Below are 19,369 nucleotides of genomic sequence, written 5' to 3'. Positions count from 1 at the left end.
TAGTGCCAGAATATAGGCACTTAATGGTTCCTTTCCTTCCTTTATCTTAAAAAGATTATAATCAAGAATACATAAATGCAAATAACTAGTTTGATATTTCTAATAAAATGTAAACACAATACATTTCTAGAATTTAGTGCTCCCTCTGAAAACGTCTCTGAAATTTATCTTTCCTAAAGATAATGATTTAAGAACTAATCCAGTAAGAATCAATTTAAAGATTCCTTTATCTTATATTTAAATTGGCCTCTAGTCCTTGTCTCTACTGAATTTTCTCAACAACCTCTATCTTTAAAGTACGTCAGCAACAACCTAAGAATGGCATTTTGCAGCCTCAAGAAGACATTCAGATTTTTCATATAAATTCTCAACACTCCCAAAATGCATGGTCACAGAGAACAAATAAGGACAAGTTGAGAAATGCCTGCAACTTAATAGGCCTGATTCTGCTGAGAGAGAAGAATTTAGAGATGCAAAAGCTTTTGTGAACACCAGAGTAAAAAAAACACACTATAAAAGTTATCTGGGTAATTTAATCCTCTATCAAAAAAAGAATGATTCTCAATGTTTAGAGTAGTGCCATTCAGGGAAATTACAGGAGTCTATAAAACTTGACAGACTCAGGAGAAGGGTCAATCTAAATTAATGATAAATACAAATTATAGAATTTTAGAAACAGGAGAATTCATCATCATCTATGTAAACCCTCATATTTCTAAGAAGGAAACTGAGCTGCAAGGAGTGAAAATTAGTTTGCCCGAGGTCACACAGGTAGAAAATTGCCTATCCAGACTAGAGTTTGGGTCTTCTCCCAGGAACATTTCTATCACACCATTTTGCTTCCCTTTTTGAAAATAGGATCTTATTAATCTAAATAAACTCAGGAAACCTTACAAAGTGTTTTCAACTTAAAAGACAAAGCATTTAAAAACAACAATGCTATTTGCTTATAATCATATAATCATGTGACAAAGCATATATCTATAATTTATTTCCTTTACTTGGTTAACAATGTGTCCTCAAATTAATACTATTCAAACGGCTTATTTATTCAAAGTAAGGGTACAAATAAAATTCTGAGACTTTGGGAGGAAGAAGAAAACATTTTTGATGTGAACACTTTCAAGTATGTGTTTAAATCTAATTCCAATGAATCATAAATTCTAAATTAATGAAGTAAAAATTAATGATTATTTATTGCATACACAAATTAGCTATGATGTTACAATTTTCACATTTAAAATAATCATTTTGACTTACTAACTGATTACAAAAAATATCTAATTCCAATTTATTTTAATGAAACCATGAAAAAGGAGCATCAGACCATAGTGTGATAACTAAAATAAATTTTAGTTCAATTCAGCAAAAAATTGTTAAACACTTACTTTGAACAAGCTACTCTGTAGCATACAAGATACACCAAGATAAAATAAGCAATAGCCTTTAAAAAACTTAACAATTTAATAAAATGCACATTTGTTTTGACTTTTATTACTTTTAATGCTTTCCTTTTACACATTTCAGACCTCAAATCAGCTTCCAAATTTTTCTTTCCAATATCTCTTGCATTTTTGATGCATTTCTGAAGTTTATTCCAGATCTGAAACTGTGATCCAAAAGATCTGTTTCCACTGACTTCTACCCTAAAATGGGTTTTATTGCCATCTGTCTGAATCCTTGCAATAGTCTTAAAAGGGTGATTTCCTTGAATTAAATTGGATTTCTTACTCATCTATAATTTTTAGAGAATTTTTACAAAATGGCTTTGAATATATTTACAGTGTAATCTAATGACAAGAAAGCAGAAGAAATAAGAAAGGATTGTATGATGAAATGTGCATAAAAATAATTTAAGCTTTACCAGTTAATTAATAAATTAGATGGATAGATACATACATACATAAATAAATAGAGTAAGTAATCTAAGTATATTAAAGGTAACATGGCTGAAAACATCCTTGTTTCACTCCATTGGTGATTGGGAAAGTTTGAGAGCATTGCTCACTATCCAGGACCTGGGTGAACATGGCATCATGAAATTTACATACTATCCTGATGAACTTCTCTGAGCAACTGATTTTGACACAAATTTCAATAAGCCCTTAGGCTTGATAGTATCAAAGGCCTTGGTCAGATCTAACAAATGTTATATAGGATCTCAGTTCTGCTCCTGGAACTTTTCCTGGAATTGTCAGGCAGTAAACACCACATCAACTATTGCTTGGCCCCTTCGAAAGCCACACTGGCTCTGAGATAGATGACCTTAAATTACAATAATGTCATAGACTTTGATAAAAATAACCTATTTATAGAACTATGTTCTCTGCTACTTGATGAAAATAATTTCTTTCTGGACCATATTTGCACAGTAAGGTAGGGCTTGAACCTAATATTTCCTTATTGGAAAGCAAGTTCTCTATTTATTACAATTCAGGGTGACCTTCTGAATAGACATACTATATGTGTGTGTGTGTGTGTGTGTGTGTGTGTGTGTGTGTGTGTGTGTGTCTGTGTGTGTCTGTGTCTGTGTGTCTGTGAGATATCACTCAACTTTTTAATTACTTGAAATTAGTTAAGGCTCCAGACTCTGATACTCTTTTAATTCTAGCATTCTTCAGCTCTTGGTCCACATAAAACCCTTTATTAAAATCCAAATATGAAGTAATCTGTCCCATTCCCAATATACACACAGATACAGTTAGTTTATAGTGTAGCAAATTCTCATGCTAATAATAACAGTATAATCTTCCAGAAACTAACTTCTTCCTCCTTCAAAATATTTTCCTTCTAAGTAGTTCCTTCTGTTCTTGTATTTGAAAAAGAAATACATTTTGAACAAGAAAAACATTTTCTCTGGAAAATGTTCTATAGTCCTACTGCTCACTGGTGAAGATCAGTAGTTTAAGCCTTTCAAAATGTTAATTTAATTTTTCCCCTTCTTCACCAGGAATTATTCTACTATTCCATTTGAAAGTGAAAAATATTACATGTATTTTACTGTCTTTCTTTTATCTATAGCACAAGAAGAATGGGCCCCAACCCGTTCCAGCCTAAAGGCACCACCTCCAAGGGCAGCCAGAGGGGGATACAGGGAACACCCCTATGGTAGATATTGAAGGTCTTCCTCATCTGTGACCTCACCTCAAAGACAATTAATAGCCTGTGGTCTCCACATAAACAGCAACAAGACAAGTAATAGTCCATTTCTTTTCTATCCTAGGGATTACTGCTCATGATTACCCCCTGTACTTCTTGTGTATTTCTTCCTATACTGTTGGTGTGACATTGACATTAGTATTCTTTTATAACACGGACTTAAAAGACTTTGACAAGCATTGTCTATAAACCATTCAGTAGGATGATATACTCTTGGTTGTTTTTCATTGTTGTGTGTATTTTATTTCATTTTATTTTTTATTAAAAGAAAAAGCATGAAGCTGTTACCAGATATTGAGTTTCTACCAACTAGCTGAGGTTGAGCTTTGTTTAGGGTTGCTAAAAGATTGTAATATGATTTTTGAACTAGATGATAATCAAGATGTAGATAAGCTGTTTTAACCTGTCTTTTAATATATGTTAGTTAGATGAAGATGTTCGATATTCAGTTTGTAAATTTAATTTTAAATGCTGTTTTAATGGGGTTGAAAACAAGCAGCTACTGTATGTATGTAGCTAACTGAATTTGTTCAGTGTTTTAACCTGTATTTGTTAAAAAAGAAAAAACCACATAAAGTTCCATGTGTAAGCTTCTCTAAATAGGAAACCACAATTTTGTCAAATATGTTTGCCATAATTTGTCAATAAAGCTGAAACCTTTTGTAACAAACTAAATTTGGAATTACTTGTTTTCTAGCTTTAAATGCCTGCTTTATTTCTTCTTCAAGAGATGCCTAAAATGTTTTCTATTTAAAATTACAAAAATGAACCCAAGTCTGTTTTAAGAATTTTGTGTAAGCCTTTAAAAAATTGTATTAATAACTTCTGGTTGTTAAATAATTTAAAAGTTAACAAACTAAACTGTTACATGAATCATGGTTAGTAAACACTAATGTATAACATGTTAATGGAAAAACTGGATTTAGAATAATAAATGGATTTTAAACTATCCTCTAAGCTTTATCTTGCTAAACACAAACTCTGATTGACTTGTTTGTATTAGCATGTCTCACGTGAGAATGTAATGGAGTATAAAGAGGTAAGATTACCACTTACCACTGTCTAAATGCCTAGTTCTTCAACCTTTGAGTTTCCCCGCACATTAAATATCCCATTCAACATGTAAGCATCGCATAGATTCACGTTCTTGTTTTCACTCTGAGGAGTGTGTTGATGGCATTTGCGTAGTTTCTAATAATTTGTTTTGACAAACAAATCATCAGTGTCACTGGCCAGTTGTTGCTATTCAACCTCAAAAACTTTATTTGTAATTTTCAGTGCTAAATATCACCGCCCTTGAAGGCAGTTTAGAGGGCTGATATTTCTTTTGAGACTATCAGACTTGATGGCTGATGATTATTAAGGAAATATGTCGCAGGACTCAAAGGATGACTAAACGTTAAACAGGTAACACTAATAGTAACTCTGTAATTTTGAGTATGCAACAGTAATGTTAAATATTCTCAGTTATTAAGTTACTGATAGTTAAAAAAGTAAACCTACAAAAATATAACAAATAGGTTTATAGGCTATTAAAACAACTAATTAACATTAACTAGAGGCATCAAAATTATTTTACAATATATAACCCTCAAGGTAATAAACAGAACTAAAATTAGCAATAATAGTAATGCAACTCTTGCTAACATCAAATATATAACCTAAATTTTGATGGAGAAAAAAAAAAATGTGAAAGACTTGATGGTAGGGATAAATGCCAAAACTGTTAATCTTTTAAAATACAGTTTTTTTGTTTACAGTGGCTTTTTGTCAATGTGATTGGTTTACTTTTTTGATGCGAATAAAGCATAGACATATTGCTGTTCAGTTTGTGAACGAAAATCTCTTGCAGCTGGAGTTGCATGCTAATAGCTTTATGAAGCGTGTCCTGTCATCTGAAAGTGAATTTTGGTAGCATTGGCTTTGGTCAAATACTGTTGGGTTACATTTACTTTTATTCTGTCTTACTATTCCAGGTTTCTACAAGCAAAGGGCACATAAATGGGCAGCAGATGTGATGTGTTAGGAAGTGTTCAGGTAAGCTTCCCCCCTTCCCTTCTACTTAAAACATGCCTTCCTCAGCAACAGAAAGTCACAGCTGGACATGGCAAGAAATGTGTACATTATAGCCTGCCTGCTACAATTCTGATAAAGTTGAGATTGCTGCCAAATAAACAGCTGTTTCACATATCCTTTAAAGTCAGTGATCTTTTCTAAATATTTGGTGCAAATTAAGTTTAATATTTATTGAGACCAGTGTTCTGCACATACAAATTTCATTGTCTTAAAGCCAATGGTTTTTAATATCTGATTCATGTTGTTCTATGAGTTACACTAATTTTCATCTTGCTGATAAAAGGCCAATGATTGATGTGCAAGATTACCAAAAAAAAAAAAAAAAAAAAAAAACCCTCTGGTATGATTCAGTATAAGGAGAATTGGCTCTGGAATCAGAGGCCCTGAGTTCAAATTCTAACTCCAAGGTTTATCTACTATGTGACATTGGGTAAGTCACTTAACTTTTCTGGACTTTAGTTTCTTCTTCCATAAAATCAGAGAGATGAACAAATTGAGTCTCTTAGATCCCTTCCAGTTCAAGATCTGGGATTCTATGATAAAGAAATGGTAATAGTTGTTTAAAATAGAGTGATGAGGTTGATGCTTTCATCTTTTTCTCTTAGCTCCAAGCTTAGTATAGATAGATCTTCAATTAAAAGCCATCTCCATTCAACAATAATTTAAACCACTTGAGTAGTTATACTTTTACTGAAGATAACCCCAAGATTTTTTTTTTATTTGTTTTTTTTACTAAGGAAGCTGCTAACAAAACTAAAAAAAAAAAAAAAAAATCAATTTCCCCCTTGAAATATATTTATTCCTGAAAAACCTCAGAAAAACATTTTATACCCTCTTTTCCTCTCTCAAATTGTTTATAGGCTGAAAAAAAAAAAAGAAAATATCATTTGCTGTTTCACATGATACTTTTTTTTCACTTTTCTAGCTTGTTAAAATACCATTTTATACATATGAGTTCCCAAAAAGTCACCTCTGCCTTAGTACAGAAGTAAAAAAAAAAAAAAAAAAAAAAAAAAAAAAGAACTCCAAAGTCAAAGAAGGTATTCATCATGCATTAGAAAAAAAAATTTTAAGTACTTCCCTAAGTGAAGCATGAAAGCTAAAAATGTGGTTTCTACCCAATCCTTAAACATTAATGGACTCATTTTCACAAATCTATTTTGGGGGAGAGGGTAAAACTTTAGAAACAATATCATATCAGAAAACATTGATTTACTTGATTCAGTAGAGGACTTGCCCCATCTTTCAAATGCTAGTCTTCTGATCATTCCTTAGGGGTGGAACTAGACTTCATGAAAGAGAGTAATTTAGAGAAAAGAAGAAGAATCATGCTTTTGATTCCTGCCTATCCCCAAGGCAACAGAAACGGAAAATAGGCCTCAGGATACTTGGGCAACAAAAGACAAAGATGACTGTAGGATCTTCTGGGAAAGGGCAAAAAATTCAGACTAAAGATGATTATATTTTTTTCTTTTCAAGCAAGAAATTCCATTCTGACTTAGGGTTTTTTAGTACTTGGTCTGATCCAGATCAATCCCCCAAGGTGGGCACAGATAAGCCTAAATTCTCATAGACTATGACTTCTTATAACTTATCTAAAAACATTATCAAAGATAGAATGGAAAGACCAATTATCTGTGGTACCTTTGGTGGATCAATGAAGTCCTCCTAAGATTTCTTTTCTCTATACATTAATCCCAAGATTGAACCCCTAATGAAATAATGATGTCATTGAACATAATACTAATAATACTAGTCATATACATATATGGACACTCACAAACACATATGCATATGTATGCACGCATATGAGAGGCATTTTGGCATAGTTGAGAAATAACCATCTTCAAAATCTAAAATATACCTCTGTCCAAGGAGTGCTTTTGACACATGTTGGCTGTGTGATCCTAGGCAATTCATTTAACTAACTTCTCAGCCCCCCCCCAAAAAAAAGGGGGGGGGGAAGTGGAGGGGAGAAGGAATATATATTCAACTGTAGTATTTGTGATCTCTCTAATTTGGGGAATCTGCCCCATAATAAAAACTCCCTCTGCCTATGTACATCCACAATTTAGTACTCCTAAAAAATTGTCTGGGGTATTGAGAGGTTAAGTGATTTGCCCAGGATTGCAAATTTATCAGAGGTGGTCTTTAAACACAGATGTCTTTCTGACACTGAAGCCTTTCTGCCTATCTGTCTCTCAGTCCTCCTTTTCGTTCTTTGTCTCTTCTCCTTCCTTCTTTCACTTCATCCTTGCTTCTCTCTTTCCCTTTTTTCTCTTTCCTCTTCCCTCTTCCACACCATAACTTCAAATCTTTTTGAGAGGGCTCTTTATTGTCATATAAATTATTTTAAAAAAAAAAGAAAAAAAGAAACCATATTTAAAGGGGTTTGTAGCAGTCGTTACTAAACACAGGAAATTGAACATCTATTTCTGACAACGTTGTTCATCATTCTAAACCTAAGGTTCAGACTGCATAATTAAAAACAAACAAACATATAACCAAATAAGATTCTGTAAGAATTCTGCCTTTGTTTTGGGTTTTTTTTTTTCGTCCAGTTATGGATAGGCAGTGAAACTAGTGGTAAATGCTCTAAACCTTCAATCAAAAACCTGGATTGAATTCTGACTTAGACAAGTAATTTTAGCTCTCTGATTCCTTGTTTTTTCATCTGTAAAATAGGAACAAAAATTATTTTGGAGCCTACATCAGAGTATAGTTTGAAGGGAATCTAAATTATACATGTGATACATATGTTATTGTTATGAAACTATTTGTAGATGAAAAATTATTTCTGTAGTTGAATTTATGTGGTATGTCTGTAGATACTATGTGATCCCTTTTAAGCAAAAACGTTATTATTCAAAATAGTGACAGTTACTAAATTCCCCTAAGAGAAAGTGATTAAATGATTAAATAATATTTTAAAACTCAAAGTATTATTCATTGTAAAATGTAACCAATTAAAATGTTATTATTTGTTATAATTTACTCACCTAGACATGAAGGGACATTTTTAAGTCCTCAAAGTATTACTTAGAATACAATCCAATTCAATCCAACACATATTTATAAAATAAAAAAATAAAAAAGAGTTCCCATGTACAGAGCATAAAGCAAGGGATTTTGGAATCAAAGGCAAAATGCAAAAAAAAAAAAAAAAAAAAAAAGTTCTCTGCTTTCAAGAATCTTACATTCTACTAGGAAAATATATGAAAACAGAGAAGTTGATATATCATTCTATCTAATAGTAGATATATCATTTTATGTTATTTTAAGAGGATAGAGTTTATTCTGATGTATATTATTATAGTATCTTGCATATCTTCAGTTTAAACTCATTAAATTGGAAATATGATTTTCTTCCTTAGAGAGTCTATATACATTTTTTAATATTATCATTACTCCACATTATGTTATTTTATATTTTTCATTTATTCTAGGCTAGCATTTTTTGCTGAGGCAATTGGGACTAAGTGACTTGCCCAGGTCACACAACAAGGAAGTGTTAAGTGACTGAGGTAAGATTTGAACTCAGGTTCTCCTGACTTCAGGGCTGTTACTCTATCCACTACACCAACTAGCTGCCCTGGCCAGCATATTTTTATATCACTATACCCACTGTAATCTGGTCAAGATTCATGCACCTTGAGGACAACAACTGTGCCCTTATTATCTTGTATCTAGGCTAGCATCTGGCATGGTGCTATGCATATAGCAAGGCCTTAATAAATGAGGAATAAGTAGCTGAATATATAAATGAAGGAGACAAACGTGTGTTGAAAAGAAACAATATATGTGAGACTCTATACTTTAAAAGTGCTTTAGGTCCTTTTTTTCTTTTACTTGCAATATAAAACCTGTAGTTGATAACCTCAAATATTCTATATACTCTGTGATTTTGTCAAACCACCAAGTAATTACAAGTTTGTTGCATTTTAAGAGCACTGAATGTCACATTCTCTTCATTTTACAAAGGCAATGTGAGTCTAAAGTGCTGTCTAAAATAGCTGCATATTTATCAAATTGTATGCATTCTATCTTGTTAAAGTACTACAAGCTAAATTGGCTAGAAATATGTAAATTTAGATAGTGTCATATAGAGTAATATTTTATAGTACTTCAATATATGACTAAATTACTTCCCACAACTCAAAAAAATAAAGAGAAAATCTCTTTAATGGACATATTTTGGAAGGAATGTTTGGGGGTTGAGCAATTAAGGAAAAGAAAATGATGTTTTAGAAAAATTGCACATACAAGATATTAAAATGGTACATTGTTATTAGAAAGGCCATTCTTTCTCAAAATACAATAAATTTTCATTGCATGATATAAATCATCTATTAAAAGAACTATCTTATCATTTGTTTATGACAGCTCATCAAGGGGATCTGTTTACTTTATTACTTTCCATTTCTAAACACTGTAAGACTGGTCTCTATCATTCTCATTAGATATTCAGTTTTTCTCATAAGAAGCTAAAATGCATAGTCTTGAAATATTGGCCATATTAGAAAGTATATGGACACTATTGTGCTAAGATAAAAGTTCTTTGAGAATAAATATTATTTCATCCTTTATGCTCATATCCCCACTGCCTAACACAGTGTCTGTCACATAGTAGCTGCTTAAAAAATATCTGTTAGAGTAAATAAATGACTAATATGCTATTTTGAAAGTTTAAATATTTTAAAATATCTTATTGCTTTATAGTTAATTAATGTGGTTATATAGATCAAAATTAAGTATCATACAATAAATCTACAAGGGTTGCAGACTTGAAAAGTATTACTTCCTTAACATGCTTGTGAGAAAGTTTCTCATCTCTAACTTAAGGACTGGAATATTTTATTTGAAAAGGAAAAAAAAAATACTTAGTGGGCTATCCATTATTATATCACCTCAACTTTAGGATCTTTTTAAAATTCCTGTGGTATTCTTGTTCTTTAAAATATAATATAAGAATGATTCTCTCTGAGAGTGAGCAGGTTTCTTGGGGAGGTTTTCTGGAGGCAGCCTTAGTTGCAGTTGAAAGTAATAATCACCTCAAAACGCAGCCAGGTGATAAAATGCAAATGTTTATTTTCTCCTTCCAAAATAGCCCGGTTAGTTGAGGCCTATCTCTCTGCTTGGTTCCAAGAGCTCTTTCAGATTGTCCTTTGCTTCTGCCTCTGCTTTCTTCAGCCTCCAGCCAGCCAAGTGGAAAATGGAATGAATCTCTCTTGCCTCAGAGAAACGGCTTGTGAGCTTCCTCCCAGAGTGCTCCTCTAGGACCCGTCAATGTTCCTAAGTAACTCTCTCTAACCTGAAGTAACTCTCTTCTGAGAGAGGGCTTCTGGCTGAACTCACTTGACACTCCCCTCTCAATCTAATTCAGCTGAACTCCCTCTGAGAGCCTCTGTCTGTTTCTTATATATGAGAGAGTGGGATTGTGGGATATCTCCCAGCATGCTCTCTGGCCCTAAGAGCTGCAAGGGAGGTGTGAATTCGAATATCTCATACTAAACCCTGAAATCTCCCAAACGTGTGAACTCCAATGAGTAAAGGTTTGCACACAAGCATTGAGTCAATTAGTTCTACTTAGTACCTTGTTTCAGGTTCTAGCCCAAAACATCTTGTAAGATCAGATCAATGACACTGAACCATGCTAAATTAGATAATTATTGTCTCTATCAACTCTAATGACTTAAAAATTTGTAAAGATTCCAACAAATTCCTTAATCTTTTTCTTTGGAATATAACCATGCAAAACTTCACTTATAATTTAACTTTAATATAAAAGACAAATATCTTTAAAAAAAAAAAAAAAAGCTTTTGAGTGGAAATCACTTATATAGCACATGAATTAACAGCATTCTATTTAACAACTAATCAATGTTTTATAAAAAATCCTCAATCTTTTACTTCTTTCTCCCTCCTTAACTCTACCTCTTGGCTTGCCTGGCTTTCTTAAAATCTTGGCTAAAATCTCACTTCTGCAAAAAATCTTCCCAGTCCTTCACAATTCAAATGCTTTCTTCATTTAAATTATCTCCAAATTATTTTTAATATCTTGTTTGTAACAAGCTATTTGCATATGGTATCACCTGTTAGACTTCACATTTTTAGAAAAAAAGAATGGTTTTTGTTTTGTTTTGTTTTGTTTGTATCCTTAGCACAGTACAGGTCACTTTAATAGTTGCTTAATGCATGCTTGTTAATTTTACCATCTGAACTAGCATCATAGTATCTGTTGTAAACTAGGTATAAATATAGATACCCCCTCCACTAAAGAACTCCTACATTTCTTCATTATGGAATGAAGATGATCTGTGGTTCTCAAGGGCTAGTCCAGAAGTCCAGGAGATCACAAAGTCTGACAGATACTACCAAATAAGCAAGTCCAACAGTAGAGGTACAGCAATATTTAATAACTGTAGTTGAAGAATAATACCAACCAAGTTGAGAAAGATATTGGCATATTGACCATGGAGCAATATTTGTTTTGGAAAGATTTTTTTGCCAGATTTATTTAAGATAGTCAACTAGTTTATCTAGGGGGGAATGAAGATGATCTGTGGTTCTCAAGGGCTAGTCCAGAAGTCCAGGAGATCACAAAGTCTGACAGATACTACCAAATAAGCAAGTCCAACAAGTAGAGGTACAGCAATATTTAATAACTGTAGTTGAAGAATAATACCAACCAAGTTGAGAAAGATATTGTCATATTGACCATGGAGCAATATTTGTTTTGGAAAGATTTTTTTGCCAGATTTATTTAAGATAGTCAACTAGTTTATCTAGGGGTTTTGATTTATATTGATTGAAGAAATAACCACACTGATGAAAACATAGATTTAAGAAAGTGGAGAAATATAGTAACATTTCATTATGGTCAGGTAGTATGGTCTCAAAGATTTTTATGAAAATGATAAATTTCTGACATATTACAATCATGTAGAAAATATAGATAAACCATAAGCATTGGTTATAATTTGTTAGAATATTCATTTTATGGCTCCTCAGAGTTGACAAATCTTACCAATGCCCGAATAAGAATACCTTCTACAATGACATAGTCATTAATAATATTTACATAGTATTTTAATGTTTACAATGCACTTTACTTACATTATCAAATTTGATCCTCACAGCAATCCTTTGAGGTAAATAGAAAATTGAGGCTCAGAGAGGTTAAGCAACTTGTCCAGAGAGATATAGCTCATCATTTTATGAAACAACATTTGAACTTAGGTCTTCCTGATTTGGGATTCAGCACTCTATCTAGTGTGCCATTGTGTGCTCAATAGTGAACCCACCTTTGCTTGAAGACATCCAATAAGAGGGACTACACTCTCTCCTGAAGCAGATTGTGTGTGTGTGTGTGTGTGTGTGTGTGTGTGTGTGTGTGTGTGTGTGTAATTCTTCATAAAATGTTCTCACATTTAATCTTATCACAGTAACACTGTTAGAGCAGTAGTGAAAGTCTTGTTTCCTTCATCTTATAAGAAGGAAAACGATGATTTGGAGAGGTGATGACTCAGTGGAGATTATATAGGAAATCATTGAGTGGTAGAATTGAATTTGAACCCAATTCTTTTGATTTAAGTGGTATAGGACATAAAGTACTAGTACTCCTAGTCAAGAAGACTTGAATATCAATTCTGCCTTACCAGCTATGTAACTCTGGGAAACTCACCCAACTTCTGCTTGCCTCAATTTCCTCATTTATAAAATAAGAATAATAATAGCCCATCCTTTCCAATATTGCTGAGAGGATTAAACAAGATAATGTGTGTAAAGCACATTGCAAAACTTCAAAGCTTAATATGTATGCAAGTTATGTCAAATTTAGTGATATTAGACAGTTGTGATATCATAATTTTGGAGCTGGAATACCCCTTAGCTGAAAGAAGAGATTTTGAATTCTAAAATCTTGTAGACACTACTTCTAGAGCATCTCTCAAGTCTATCTCTAATATTCTGTAAATTCTACTCTATATATCTTAGCACTTCATGAATGGATATGGGATAGATCTGAATCAGAGAATTTTTTTTTTCCTTCTGCCTTCTATCTAGCTTAAAATGATATCATTTCAAAACTAAAGATCACATCTAGAAATGTTTTCTGGAGTAAAGCAGACTAAAAAAAAAATCAAATCTTTATTGCATGTGATATCTTTTCTATGTACTTGTTAGACAGTTATTCTATCCCACTCCATTTTTTTCTTTATCCAGTCCAAATATCGCTATTTTCTCCAACAATCTTTTTATGGTTATTCAACAGCTTGGTAACTTTTCTTTGGATCTTTTCCAATTTATGATTGTCATTCCTAAAAGTCTCAGTCCCATAATAGAAAACAAGAATATAAATGCAATATAACCAATGAAAGGTACAGCAGGATTTCTCTATATATTTATATATGTATATATTGTACTCCCCAATAGATTATGAGCTTCTCAATACAGTTCTTGGCATATAGTATATGTTTAATAAATAGTTCTTGATTAATACTCTAGACATGGAAACTATGCCTCTTTTAATAAAATGTGATTGTTTTATTTTTGCTGTTTTTTTTTTTTTTATTTCAGAAAAGTACCAGTTTAAGTGTAGAAATGGCCCCTAAGAACTGACCAAAAATCCTTAAAAAATGAAAACTTTTTTTTAAAGTATCCTATGGTGAGTTTGGTTCCATATTTTCAAAGCTGTGAAATGATATCTGAACAACTCTCTTCTCATATCACAGTCCATTCCCTCCTCATCTCCAAAAAGTTGTGGTTCACAATTATTTCATTTAGTTCTTCCAATGACAATTTAATTTAGTTATAAAACACTATTCAGAGAGTTAGATTAAATATTAGAATTTTTTATGCTTAGGGATATTTTTTTTAAATCCATTTGTAAAAATATTCTATTAAATTAATTTTTTTTAGGATTTGTGTACAACTCATGTTTTAGTGAGTATTAAAGAGCAATAAAGCATTCAAATTTTGGCAAAACAAGATACTGAGTCATTTACCACCAGTAACTAAATGAGTCCCAGAATGATACAACCCTTTATTGACTTTTTTTGAAACATGGCTTGTGCTAGGTAACTTTGCCTGCTACTTTATAATCCATTGGTATCTCAGATACAGATCATTCTATTTCAGATTTGGGATTCTACTAGGCAACCTAATTATTTAATTAAGGACATCTTTAACCTAGGTTTCTTAAAATTGAATTTGTGTTTCAGTACATTGAATCACAACTCATGTTGCTAATTCATTACAGTAACAATTCACACCACCTATCACTACATTCCTCCCATATTCTATCTGTAACCAGGGAAGAATCTCCACATCTTAGAATTCAGTGCATACCTAAGTTAACAGAGAGGCATTCAATTTATCTGGGCACAAAAGCTTGTTTTTTTTTGTTTTTTGTTTTTTGTTTTGTTGTTACTGTTGTTTGTTTCTTTGGTTTTAATATAAACTTGAAGATGTAAGTTTTCAAAATATATTTCATCTTTTTTGCATGTAAACCACAGTTACAATTTTTTCTGGCTTTTTAAATAAAATTTTCCTACGTTAATGAGAAAAACAAATGACAGATTTATTAATTATGGCTATTAGAATACTTAGTAATAGAAATCAGGAAAACTACATAATGTGAAATGCAAATTAAGTGGTGAGAGGGGTGTAGAGGAAGGGGAAAGACAATTAATTTTTATATGATTCATTTTTTTAAGAATAGCATGGAATTTAATATGTTGTGAGGGAGATGACCGTTTCAATTGATTGAGGGTCCTTTTTATCCCTCCACAACTGAAGTATTAGAATGAAAGATCTAGTTAGTTCCTGACAAAAAGTTCCAGTAAATTTTGTGGACTGAAAAATTCAGTATACTGAAGTGGACCAAGGGAGTGAGTGAATGAGTGAGTATGTGTGTGTATGTGTGTGTGTGTGTGTGTGCTTGTGTGTGTGTGCGTTAGCACCCATGCACAGTGACAGGCAGAGACACAGAGACAGAGACAGAGATATAGAGGCAAAGAAGTTGAAACAGAGACAGAGAAAGGGGGGGGGAGAGAGAGAAGAAGGGTGGTAGAGACAGAAAGAGGGTACTTGTCCTTTTGTCAAGTGCTTTTTATATTTATTACATTTGATTCTCACAAGAACTGTAAGAGAAAGATGCTATTTCTATCTTATCTTTGAAGAAACTGAGACAAAGATTAAGGGATTTACCCATATTACATAGCTTGTAAGTGCTCGAGGTTAAATTTGAATTTATGCCTTCTCAATTCACTGCTCTATCAGCTGCCTCTAATTAAAAATTAAATGTATGTGTGCATATGGGTAGGGGGATGTTGGGGTGGAAAGGAATAGGGAGATCCACACCTCTGATTCTTGAAGAGTGAGAACTCCGTGTGTAGAAATTCCCTCCAAATCACTAACTCATCTGTAATATGGTTTTTGAAACTTGGTCAAAGGGAACTAAGAAATTAAACAATTTGTTTTTGGTAACACAGCTAGTGCTGGTACATGATAACCAATCAACAAACATCTATTAAGTGCTTCATATATTCCTGGCACTGTGGTGTGTGCTAAGAATATATCATCATCATTATGTGTGTGTGTGTGTGTGTGTGTGTGTGTGTGTGTGTATATATATATATATATGATGTATTAAGCAATTCCCTCTTGACTTTTTTTTTTTTAACCAAGTGATCCTCTATTGCCTTGGCTTGAATTGCAATGACTACTCAGGAAGCCCATTTCCACAACTGACTGACTCCAATTCTGAACTGAACTGATTTGCCTCTCACTGAATAACCTGGTGGTCACTTCCTTTTCCCAGGATTTCACTACATTGATACAGAGTCTATTTCAGAAAGTGTTCCAGCTTTAGTCCTAATACATTTCAGAATCCAGAGCTCCAGAGCTCTACCAGCTTCAGCTTCCTTAATTAACTGGGAACAAATCCCTAGTTGCAAAACTCTTGCCTTCAGTGAGCGAATTGATACAAAATAAGTTATATGTAAAGAGAACATGATAGAGACTAAATCTATGACTTCATTGGTATGGGAAATTCTGGATGAACTAATTTCCTCTACCAATACAATTTGGCACTTTCTTGGTATTTATATTCTCAGACAATTGCATGATTTGCTCAGTCACATAGACATATGTGTCAGACACAGATCTGGAATGTAGATCTTTCTGGATTCACAGTCAGCTAACTATATAGTGCACTGTGCTATAAATATAGGCAAATACTAGGTGATTAAATGCAAAGTATTTGGAGGGGCAAAGAAAAAGGCACTAGCATTTGAAAGGATCAGAAAAGGATTCATGTAGAAGTTGTGAAGCTTGAGCTGTCTTGAGGGAAGAGAGGAATTTCCTGAGAGAGAGAGATTACCAGAAAGTGCATTCCAAGCATGAGGGTTAGCCAGTCCAAAAGGTCAGAAATAAGAGATGGAGTGATGAGTGTGCAAAACTCAAAAAGGAATCCTTTGGTTCCCTAAAACACAGAGTGCAGTGGGTGGAGAAATGTAGATAAAACTGAAAAGATAGATTTGGTCAAAGTTTTGAAGGACTTTAAAAGCTAAAGAGTATTTTATTTTCATTTTAAAGCCAATAGAGAGATAATAAAGTTTGTTGATTAAGGTAATGACAAACCTTAAGGAAAAGCTAATTAGCTGGATGGACTAGAGTGAAGAAAGATTGGAGGCAAGAAGGTCAGTTAGGTAGATCCCAAGGGCACTATTCCACCCACTACTTCATATTTCCTCTTTCATCATCTTAAAGGGCAATAAAGTAAAGAAAATATTCAGGATAAGAGAGTGTTGACAGTAAGAAGCAGTTGGGTAAGTCAGTAGGTGACATCATTGAACTTGACATTTGGGAGAATTGAGCTCAAAACCTACCTCAGATGCTTACTAGCTGTGTAACTCTGGCCAAGTGTTTTAACCTTTCTCAGCCTCAGTTTTTCATCTGTAAAATGGCGATAATAAAAACATCTAATTTAGAGTTGTTTCAGGCATCAAATGAGATTATATATGTAGAGGACTTTGTAAATTTTAAGGAATTATACAAATAAATAGTAATATTAGTAGCATCGGCTATAGCAGCAACAGTAGTAATAGTAGTAGTAGTACTAGTGGAAATGGATGTGAGAGGGTAATAGTAGTGTCCACTGTACATTGATCTGGTCATAGCATATCTGATATATTGAACTCAATAACATTTTGCAAAGGGCAATGACAAAGTGAAACACCTCTAAAAGAAGATGACTGGGATACTGAGAGCTCAGGACATTAATCATATGTGGATTAGTTGAAGAAAATGATTTTATTTAAGTTGGAGAAGACATATGACAAGAGCAACACATTAACTGTCTTCTGTTTTCAAGAAGGTAGCTTAGAATAGAATCTTCTCTAGATTCACAGGCCAAGGATTCAAATCCAATCTCTGATTCTTCCAACCTTTATGATATTGGACAAGTCATTTTACTTTCCTGGGCTTTAATTTCTGCATCTGATAAATGAATGAGTTGGGCCGGATGGCTTCTGAAGTCCAATCCACATTTAGATCTGTGAATTTGTGATCCTAAATATTTAATTTGTTTGTTTAACAGAATTTTTGTTTAATAAAACTTGATTTGTTATTTTTATTGGTGAGTAAGATAATTTAAGCCCCATAGCAGAAAAACATTAGAAGAATAATCCAAAAATGAAATAGGCTATCTCATCAGCTCATGACTTTCTAAGAGATTTTCAAGTCTAGATATTCAATGCTGGGATTCTTCTCCAAATATAGATTGGACTCGGTGACCTCTGTAGACCCTTCTACTTCTAGGATTCTATAAAACACACAAAAATACACACAAAGATTTAACTACAGTAAATTGTTTTCATTCATTTTTTTTTAATATTCTCCATTAAATACATGATTTCTGATCTTCACAGCATAATTATTATGGAATCTTACTGTGAAATGTAGACTGTTAACTTAGATTAGAAAACTAAACACAGTAAATCTAAGTGTTTAGTGACATATTGTTGTTATTTTTTAAAAATCATTGGAAACAAGAGAACTGTTTACGTTCAAATTCTTTAACATATCTCTGAAATCACTCTTTCCATTGTGGACTTTGAGATCAAAAACTTAAAAGCAACAGCATTATTTCCTAATCTTTAGTGAAAAAAAATAAATATCCCAATAAAGGAAAAACAAGTAAATCTAGTGTGTTCTATTTTATAGCTTAAAATTGAAAATGATTTGGATTTGTCTTAGATTACAGTAAGGAGATGCTGAAAGAGGACAAACAGAATTAATCTTAGTTTAGCTGATCCTATTCTCTAGTATCTAACCTAAATCTATATTACAAAAATCTTTAGTTACTAAATATAATGAAACATTTAAAAGAAGTTGAGATGATAAACTAAGGAAAGTGAAACAGAACTATAAGTTATGTTTTTTGACCTTCCAGCTCTTTCCCTACAATGCCAATAAACACTAATGTTACTTTTATTCCTCTCTTTCCACCTCTAGGACCCCTGTTGTTGTCATTGTTCAGATGTGTCTGACTTTCTGTGATCCCTTTTGGGGATTCTTTTGGCAGAGATATTGGAATATTTTGTCATTTCCTTCTTCACATCATTTTATAGATGAGGACTTGATACAAACAGGGTTAAGTGACTTGCCTATGATCAAAACAGCTAGTAAGTATCTGAGACCAGATTTTAACTTATGAAGATGAATCTTTCTGATTTCAAGTCCAGTGCTCTATTCTCTGTATCATGTAACTGTCCAGCTCCCCTTTTCACTCACTTTTAATTGTTATCTTGCTTATTAGAATGGAAGTTCCTTGAAGGCAGGGACTATCTTTCTTTTTGCTTATTCTCAGGTTTGTCATACTGCCTGGTGACTAATAAGTGCTCAAAAAATGGTAGCTTTTTGATTTGAAATTCAAGTTCTATATTTGGTTAAGTGGTGATTTTGTTGCTTATTGTTATCCTCAGCTCTGGAAAGATAAAAACCTCTTATGTTTTAAAGAAAAGTAGGTGGTACAGTGGATAGTGTGCTGGGCCTAGATATTTAGTAGCTCTGTGACCTTAGAGAAATCAATTAATCTCTGCTTGCCTTAATTTCCTCAATTGCAAAATGC

At 32.9% G+C, this 19,369-nt stretch overlaps 1 protein-coding gene across 2 annotated transcripts in view; it reads left to right on the top strand.

The window, feature by feature from the left end:
• Positions 1–12,022, top strand: part of KHDRBS2 (KH RNA binding domain containing, signal transduction associated 2) — a 903,675-nt gene extending 891,653 nt beyond the window's left edge. Inside the window, exons 9-10 of one of the 2 annotated variants that reach the window (XR_007953562.1) lie at positions 3,022–3,195; positions 5,136–12,022. Coding sequence is in view for 1 of the 2 variants with exons in the window: in XM_051997202.1 (XP_051853162.1) it covers positions 3,022–3,119 (98 nt within the window). In the remaining variant the exon portion in view is untranslated. Of the gene's footprint in view, positions 1–3,021; positions 4,111–5,135 lie in introns of those variants that run through there. The other variant, XM_051997202.1, reaches the window with a different exon arrangement.
• The last annotated feature ends 7,347 nt before the right edge of the window (positions 12,023–19,369 follow it).

This window comes from Antechinus flavipes, chromosome 4 (assembly GCF_016432865.1).
Source record: "Antechinus flavipes isolate AdamAnt ecotype Samford, QLD, Australia chromosome 4, AdamAnt_v2, whole genome shotgun sequence".
Classification (NCBI taxonomy): domain Eukaryota; kingdom Metazoa; phylum Chordata; class Mammalia; order Dasyuromorphia; family Dasyuridae; genus Antechinus; species Antechinus flavipes.
The sequence above is the reverse complement of the archived record's forward strand: the minus strand, read 5'-3'. Positions and strand labels throughout refer to the sequence as shown.